The following is a 9718-nucleotide window of genomic DNA, read 5'->3' on the forward strand; positions in this document are numbered from 1 at the left end:
CAAAGCACAGAATGTTTTCTGTCCTAAAAAAAGTCCCATGGTCTACATTTAAGTTACAGCTTTATGTACCTCTAACCGTTACAAGGCTCTGACACTGACACTAATTTGAGTCAAGTCAAGTTTATTTGCTAGTGCTTTTAACAACAGACATTGCTGCAAAGCAGTTTTACAGAAAATTAAAGACTTTAAACATGAGCTAATTTTATCTCTAATTTGTCCCTGATGAGCAAGCCTGTGGCAATGGTGTCAAGGAAAACCTCCCTCATACCCCTTTTCCACCAAATCAGTTCCAGGGCTGGTTTGGAGCCAGTGCTGGTGCTGGTTCACAACTCATTCAACTTGCGAGCCAGCTGAGAACCAGTTTGCTTTTCCATAGCTCGCAGGGCTAAGCGGAGCCACGTCATTACGTCGCTGCATACGTCATTACATCGCTGTATACGTCAGTTACGTTGCTGTATACGGAAGTTACGGTGCTACGTTTGCATAAACCTTGGCGCAAATATCAAAGCAAAAACAACACGGAAGAAGCAGCAGCGGCAACAACAACAATAATAATAAATTACTTCACGTTTGTACAGCTGCTGCTTCTCGTCGCTTAAAAATGGTGATCTTTCGCGGTCTTGTTATTGTTGTTGGTCTTAACAACTCCGCCCCCCCCGCTGACGTAAGCGGTTCTTTCCTCTGGCCCAGCAGAGAGTTGGTGCTAGCCTGGAACCAGTTTTTCTGGCCCCAGAGCAAGTTCTTTGTCAGTGGAAACAGAAAGCCCGGTTCCAAACTAAGCACTGGCCCCGAACCAGCCCTGGAACTGCTTTGGTGGAAAAGGGGCATCAGATGACATGAGGAAGAAACCTCGAGAGGAACCAGACTCAAAAGGGAACCCATCCTCATCTGGGTGATAACAGATAGCATGATTATAAATAACTCAGATCTACAGTGGTGCTTGAAAGTTTGTGAACCCTTTAGAATTTTCTATATTTCTGCAAAAATATGACCTAAAACATCATCAGATTTTAACACAAGTCTTAAAAGTAGAAAAAGAGAACCCAGTTAAACAAATGAGACAAAAATATTATACTTGGTCATTTATTTATTGAGGAAAATGATCCAATATTACGTATCTGTGAGTGGCAAAAGTATGTGAACCTCTAGGATTAGCAGTTAATTTGAAGGTGAAATTAGAGTCCGGTGTTTTCAATCAGTGGGATGACAATCAGGTGTGAGTGAGCACCCTGTTTTATTTAAAGAACAGGGATCTATCAAAGTCTGATCTTCACAACACATGTTTGTGGAAGTGTATCCTGGCACGAACAAAGGAGATTTCTGAGGACCTCAGAAAAAGTGTTGTTGATGCTCATCAGGCTGGAAAAGGTTACAAAACCATCTCTAAAGAGTTTGGACTCCACCAATCCACAGTCAGTCAGATTGTGTACAAATGGAGGAAATTCAAGACCATTGTTACCCTCCGTAGGAGTGGTCGACTAACAAAGATCACTCCAAGAGCAAGGCATGTAATAGTCGACAAGGTCACAAAGGACCCCAGGGTAACTTCTAAGCAACTGAAGGCCTGTCTCACACTAGCTAATGTGAATGTTCATGAGTCCACCATCAGGAGAACACTGAACAACAATGGTGTGCATGGCAGGGTTGCAAGGAGAAAGAGACTGCTCTCCAAAAAGAATGTTGCTGCTCATCTGCAGTTTGCTAAAGATCATGTGGACAAGCCAGAAGGCTATTGGAAAAATGTTTTGTGGATGGATGAGACCAAAATAGAACATTTTGGTTTAAATGAGAAGCATTATGTTTGGAGAAAGGAAAACACTGCATTCCAGCACAAGAACCTTATCCCATCTGTGAAACATGGTGGTGGTAGTATCATTGTTTGGGCCTGTTTTGCTGCATCTGGGCCAGAATGTCTTGCCATCATTGGTGAAACAATGAATTCTGAATTATACCAGGGAATTCTAAAGGAAAATGTCAGGACATCTGTCCATGAACTGAATCTCAACAGAAGGTGGGTCATGCAGCAAGACAACGACCCTAAGCACACAAGTCATTCTACCAAAGAATGGTTAAAGAAGAATAAAGTTAATGTTTTGGAATGGCCAAGTCAAAGTCCTGACCTTAATCCAATCGAAATGTTGTGGAAGGACCTGAAGCGAGCAGTTCATGTGAGGAAACCCACCAACATCCCAGAGTTGAAGCTGTTCTGTATGGAGGAATGGGCTGAAATTCCTCCAAGCTGGTGTGCAGGACTGATCAACAGTTACTGGAAATGTTTAGTTGCAGTTATTGCTGTACAAGGGGGTCACACCAGATACTGAAAGCAAAGGTTCACATACTTTTGCCACTCACAGATATGCAATGTTTGATCATTTTCCTCAATAAATAAATGACCAAGTCTAATATTTTTGTCTCATTTGTTTAACTGGGTTCTCTTTATCTACTTTTAGGACTTGTGTGAAAATCTGATGATGTTTTACGTCATATTTATGCAGAAATCTAGAGAATTCTAAAGGGTTCACAAACTTTCAAGCACCACTGTATAACTCAAATCAAATCAAATCAAGTTTATTTGTACAGCGCTTTTAACAATAAACATTGTCGCAAAGCAGCTTTACAGAATTTGAACGACTTAAAACATGAGCTAATTTTATCCCTAATCTATCCCCAATGAGCAAGCCTGTGGCGACGGTGGCAAGGAAAAACTCCCTCAGACGACATGAGGAAGAAACCTCGAGAGGAACCAGACTCAAAAGGGAACCCATCCTCATTTGGGCAACAACAGACAGCCTGACTATAATATTAACAGTTTTAACAGGTATAACCCTCAACTGTCCTCATGGGGCCGTCCTTCACAGGAGTGGGGCGATAAAACTCCGACCAGACACAGGGCACCAGGATGGATCAAGCAGGTCCGAGGGGCAGAAGAGGCCAGCATCTCAATCCCAGGATCAACATGTAACTCAGAGGGACAGATGGGGGGGGGAGAGAGAGAGAGAAAGAAAACATGTTGTTAGGTATGCCCTAAAAATGACAAGTATTAAATCTGTGTGGTAGGCTCGCAGAGACGAGAGTCTTTACATCAGGCATGACGCACAATGGCATGTTAATATGGTAAAAAATATATCATGACCTGCTCTGGCTGGATGCTTGATTGGGTGATGGGAGCACACTCCTCAGCAATGATGAGATGCAGATGGGACCCTTAGGCCTGGCCAAGACAATTCAGTTACATTTCACCGGGTCTGGGACATGCGACAGAATGTCTGACGGCCGATTCCCTGCAGGCTACGATAGCCAGTCGAGGTCCCCACCGTCTCCACCAAAAGATTTCCTGTTGACTCCATGTAACTCAGAGGGACAGATTTGGGGTGGGGGGGGGGGAGAGAAAGAAAACACAGGTGGTTAGGTATGCCCAATGTCACCTGAATAAGTAGGAACAGTATACATATTGCACCGAGTACAAGCAGGGACTCCGGCAACTAACTATGACAGCATAACTAAAAGGAGAGAGCCAGAAGGTAACACAGGCATGAGGGAGCCCCGGGACATAAAGCAGCCAGCCACTGCACCGTCAACAAACTCGAGTGAGCAAGCGAGTGGGGACTGACAGCATCCATACATCCCAGTTTACCAAAACACTCTATGTCTGAGGACCCTCCAGATCTACTCCTTTACCTCATAAACACCATTAACAAAAGGCTTGACTAAACAGATATGTTTTCAGCCTAGACTTAAATGCTGAGACTGTGTCTGATTCCCGAACATTACTTGGAAGGCTGTTCCATAACAGTGGGGCTTTGTAAGAAAAGGCTCTGCCCCCTGATGTAGCCTTCACTATACGAGGTACCAGCAGATAGCCTGCACCTTTTGATCTAAGTAGGCGTGGCGGGTCATAGAGGAGCAGAAGTTCACTCAGGTACTGTGGTGCGAGACCATTTAGTGCTTTAAAGGTCAATAGTAGTATTTTATAATCAATACGAAATTTGATTGGGAGCCAATGCAGTGTGGATAAGACAGGCGTGATGTGGTCATATTTTCTAGTTCTAGTAAGGACTCTTGCTGCGGCATTTTGAACTAACTGGAGCTTGTTTATGCACTTATTGGAACATCCAGACAGTAAGGCATTACAATAATCCAACCTGGAGGTAACGAAAGCATGGACTAGTTTTTCTGCATCATGCAATGACATTAAATTTCTTATCTTTGCAATATTTCTGAGATGAAAGAAAGCTATCCGGGTGATGTTATCAATGTGAGTTTCGAATGAAAGACTGGAGTCAATAATCACTCTGAGGTCTTTTACTGCTGCACGTGAAGAAACAGAAAGGCCATCCAGAGTTACTGTGTAATCAGAAAACTTACTTCTAGCTGTATGTGGTCCTAGCACAAGTACTTCAGTCTTGTCAGAGTTAAGCAGAAGGAAATTTATAAGCATCCAGTGTCTAATGTCCTTAACACATTCCTCAATTTTATTAAGCTGGTGTCTCTCATCAGGTTTTGCAGAGACATACAACTGTGTGTCATCAGCATAACAGTGGAAACTAATACAATGTTTACGAATAATATCGCCCAGAGGTAACATATATAGAGAAAAAAGCAGTGGACCCAAGACAGAACCTTGTGGAACACCAAACTTTACCTCGGTACGTCTAGAAATATCACCATTTATATCGACATACTGATAACGATCAGTTAGATAAGACCTGAGCCAGGAGAGGGCCATTCCCTTAACTCCCACAACATTTTCTAGTCTATCCAGAAGAATGGAATGATCAATGGTATCAAATGCTGCACTAAGGTCAAGCAACACAAGTAGCGAGACACAGCCCTGATCAGACGCCAACAGTAGGTCGTTTACTACTTTAACCAGTGCTGTCTCTGTGCTATGATGAGGTCTAAATCCTGACTGATACATTTCATGGATGTTATTCCTATGTAAATATGAGCATAACTGCTGTGCCACAGCTTTTTCAAGGATCTTGGAGATAAAGGGGAGGTTTGATATTGGCCGATAATTGGACAGCTGACAGGGATCAAGGTCAGGTTTTTTAATCAGGGGTTTGATAACTGCTAGTTTAAAGGATTTGGGTACATAGCCAATCATAAGAGAAGAATTTATTATTTTTAGAAGCGGTTCAATTACTCCAGGCATTATCTGTTTGAATAGATGTGTCGGTAAGGGATCTAGTACGCAAGTTGAGGCTTTTGATGTAGAGATTAATGAAAGTAATTCAGTTTCTTTTAGGGGAGTAAAACATTCTAACTGATGATCTGATACAGTTATATTGTTAACTACAAGGTCACTTTCATTGTCTAACCTTAAATTAGTAGTTTGAATTTTTTGTCGGATATTCTCAATTTTGTCATTAAAAAAATTCATGAAGTCGTTGCTACTACATACTGCAGGTGTGCATGTGTTGGTAGTGGACTTATTCCTGGTTAATTTTGCTACAGTATTAAATAGGAATCTAGGATTATTTTTGTTATCTTCTATTAGGGAGGAGAGATATGTTGATCTCGCAGCACTAAGAGCTTTTCTATACTTCAGGAAGCTCTCCTTCCACGCCAATTTGAACACTACCAATTTTGTTTGACGCCATTTACGTTCCAATTTTCGAGTGGTCTGTTTTAATGTGCGAGTGTCATCATTATACCAGGGTGCTAATTTTTTGTCTCTGACCATTTTCCTTTTTAGAGGAGCTACATTATCTAAAGTATGGCGGAATGTTGACTCTAAGCATTCAGTTGCCTGATCGAGTTCTGCAGGGGCTGACAGTGACCCAATCAAAGTTGACAGCTCTGGGAGATCATTTATAAAGCTCTGTGCAGTAGTTGACGTGAAAGTACGTTTAATACAGTAGCGTGGTGAGGTGCATATATTATTACTCAGACATATTTTGAATGAGATGAGACAATGATCTGAGATAACTTCAGACTGTGGAAGTATGACTATATTGTCTACGTTTAATCTGAATGTTAGTATTAGATCAAGGGTGTGACCACCATTATGGGTCGGTCCTATGACATTCTGCTTAATCCCGACTGAATCTAAAATGGACACAAACGCTGTTTTTAAAGGGTCTTCTGGGTTATCAAAGTGAATATTAAAATCTCCGACAACTAAAGCTTTGTCTAAGGAAATAACCAGATCTGAGATAAAATCTGCAAATTCAGAAAGAAACTCAGAATATGGCCCCGGGGGCCTGTAAATAATAAGCAATGGAATTAACTGGGTAGACTTATTTTTCGAGGCTACATACATTATATGAGTATGAAGAACTTCAAATGTATTAAATTTATAACCAGGTTTGTGTGTTACACCTAGATAATCGTTATAAATAACCGCGACGCCTCCTCCTCTGCCAGTTAGACGAGGCTGGTGTATATAACTGTATCCAGGAGGACTCGCTTCATTTAATGCTATATATTCATTTGGCTTAATCCATGTTTCTGTTAAACACAGTACATTAAACTCCTGATCAGTAATGAGTTCATTAACCATTAGCGCTTTAGATGTAAGAGATCTAATATTTAATAGCCCCACCTTTAGATCAAAGGTGCTGGCAGCAGCTGTACAGTCAGTCTGATCTAATTTTATATTGATTAGGTTACTGGAACAAACTCTCTGAAAATTTCTACCTTTTTGTTGAGCTCGGGGAACAGACACAGTCTCGATGTAGTGGGCCCTGAGTGACGACTCTGTGCAGCTAGCAGACAGTCGGTTTAGCCTGTTCGTCTGCTCCCTGGCCTTGGCTCTGGATTGTCAGAAATTAACTAGGCCTGTTCTGAGACTATGACCTATGCTGCAGGAAATGAGAGCAGCACCTTCCCGAGTGGGATGGATACCGTCCCGCCCTAACAGGCCAGCAGTGCCCTCAAAATTAGCCCAATTATCTATAAAGCCCACACTGTTTTCAGAGCACCACCTGGACAGCCAGCAGTTCAGCGACCATAACCTGCTGTAAGCTACATCGCCACGCCGCATTGGGATGGGGCCAGAGCATACTACAGCATCGGACATCGCCTTCGCTAATTTAAACACCTCTACAAAGTTACTCTTAGTAACCTCAGACTGACGAAGGCGTATATCATTAGCTCCTGCATGGATAACTATCTTTGAGAACCTGTGCTTGCCTAGGACCCTAAGATTACCTGCTATGTCCGGCGCCCTGGCTCCCGGTATACACCTGACTAAAGCTGCTGGTGCCCCTAAAGGCTGAGCTAATTTCACGTGCCGTATGATAGAGTCCCCTATAACCAGAGCTCTTTCAGGTTTCTCAGTGGGTGCATCACTAAGGAGAGCAAACCTGTTCGACACGTGACGCGGAGAGGAGTGGTGCTCCCGTGGGCGAGCCTCTGCGGTAGCTTTGGCTCTACGCTTATGCCGCCGAGCCGTCACCCATTCGCCCCGCTGTAAGGGCTCTAATGCCGGAGTTGGGGGATTGCTAACTCCACCTAGGGCGTCCAGACTTTCCCTAACAGAAACTACACTGTTCTCACGCTTACTAACCTGCTCTAAAGCCTGGACACGCGCTTCTAGCACTGAAATCTTCTCCGTCAGAGAGCTAACTAATCTGCACTTATCACAAGTAAAGCTAATAGAGCTATCGCTAGTGACGGAGGAAGAATGACTAAACATCCTGCACTCAGCACACTGAACAGGCTGAAGGTGTGCCATGATGAAAAGATTCACGTACCTTAAATGAAGATCTGTTGATATTAAAGCAGATCAGATGGCCTCCGCTTGTGGACTTTACACAGGAGGAGAAAAAAAGAAAGCTTCCGGTCTCGGCGTTCTTCCGAAAAAAGAAAAGAACTATGTCCTATATATAACTATGAACTATATATAACTATGTCCTATATAGTCACAAAGTAGAACTGTGTAACCAGATAATTCGTTATAGTTTTAGCATGAAGTCTATTTTGCTGAAGTTATCAACTGTTCATTGATGGAGACTTGAGTGCAAAATTGTTCATGACAACTGCAGTCCTAAAGTTATCATGGCAACTGTAGTCCTCAGCCATCATAGCAAAACTCTAAGTGTCCAGAGCCATCTTCTAAGTGCATCTTTTGACTGCCCATACGGTAGAGGTCTGCGCGGGTCAGATTTTTCAATCCCGCCCGCGCCCGCATTGTGCAGTCCCACTCCCGCCTGCACCCGCAAAGAATTATGATTTTCAGTCCCGCTCCCACCCGCGTCCACAAAAAAATTATGATTTTCAGTCCCGCTCCCGCCCACGCCTGCCATATTTTGTTCCGCTCCCGCCCGCAAATCCCGCATGATGCAGACCTTCGCGTTATTTCTCAGGAAAGTTTTTGTCTTAATACAACGTGATGGTGCCCCGCCCCCTACTTTGAGTGGATTTGAGCATAAATATCTACAGCTCACGTTTGTTATTGTTTACCTTGTTTCTGAATTCAGCATGTAGTATCTCTAATAACAATAACTAGTGCTGTCAAATGATTAAAATATTTAATCACAAATTTTTATCACATGTGAAACCATTGTAATTCTCTGATCAGCATAAAAAAGTGAACGAGCTTGCTTTGTACCAACGGGGTGTGTGTGTTTTTTTTTTTTTTTTATTGTAAAGCAGAGCTAGTAAAAGAAGCGAATTGATTTCCTGCTTGCGTTAGTCTACAACTTTAATCAGAGAGACATGTTACACAGTGACGGTAGGCTTGACTCAATGCTATCCCAGAAATCCTTCCTGTAATATGCAAATTTGGCCGCCTCTGATTGGACAGCCAAATTTGCATATTACAGGAAGGATTTCTGGGATAGCATTGAGTCAAGCCTACCATCACTGTGTAACCTTTCTCTCTGATTAAAGTTGTAGACTAACGCAACAAGTAAATCAATTTACTCATAGTTCTCTTGTTAGCTGGGTGTGAACTACGAGTTGTTAGAGTGATCAATGGCAAGTTTAAAATGCTATTTCTCACTCAATTTGACTTTCTCTGCAAATTTAGGCATCTTAAAATGTTTTTATTAATGCGAAATAAAATATCCAGCACAAGTTATGTATGATAAACATAAATTAATAATTTATAAATTTTATTTCAAGCATGTTTTTAGTTAGCGGGAATGCAGCTTATCACTGCTCCCACCTGTGCTGCATATGTGCACTCCCGCTCCGGCCCGCGCGCACATATGTGCACTTCCGGTCCCGCCCGTGCCCGCAATGAGCTTTCAAAATTTGTCCCGCGCCGCACTGCTTTGCGGCGGGTCCCGCGAGTCCTGCGGGACTCCCGCGGGAGTGCAGGGCTCTACCATACAGGGCCATCCTCCACAGGCGCAATGTGATGAAACTCCAGCCAGGGCATCAGGGTGGATCAGGCAAGTCTGAAGAGCAGAAGAGGTCAGCATCACTGGTGTCTCAGGATCGACATGCAACTTGACAGAGAGAGACAGACAGATGGAAGAGACAGGGGCCAGAGAGACAAAAAAATACAGGTTGTTAGGTAAACTGTGGGTGGTAAAAGAGAGCAACTGGACTTGCTTGAAGATTCTTGAAGACGTTTCACCTCTCATCCGAAAGGCTTCTTCAGTTCTGTCTGACTGGTAGGGAGCATCAGGTATTTATCCTCTCATGGATGAAAAGCTCATCTAAGGTGTCATTGAGTCATCCTGTTGGTGTGGGTCACTGGGGGCTGGTTGTGAACGGCCTCGAGAGTCATTAGGATGATCAATGGATTGCCCGTTAGGGTGAT

The 9718-nt window shown here is 43.0% G+C and overlaps 1 protein-coding gene across 1 annotated transcript; it reads right to left on the minus strand.

Moving 5' to 3' along the window:
* Positions 1 to 6793: 6793 nt before the first annotated feature.
* On the minus strand, positions 6794 to 7501 carry LOC132889162 (uncharacterized; the record flags this gene model as incomplete). Its single annotated transcript, XM_060925403.1, has 1 exon — positions 6794 to 7501. A coding segment is annotated over one exon (708 nt), but the record flags the coding sequence as incomplete, so codon positions are not given.
* Between the last annotated feature and the right edge of the window lie 2217 nt (positions 7502 to 9718).

Source organism: Neoarius graeffei, chromosome 1 (assembly GCF_027579695.1).
Source record: "Neoarius graeffei isolate fNeoGra1 chromosome 1, fNeoGra1.pri, whole genome shotgun sequence".
NCBI lineage: Eukaryota > Metazoa > Chordata > Actinopteri > Siluriformes > Ariidae > Neoarius > Neoarius graeffei.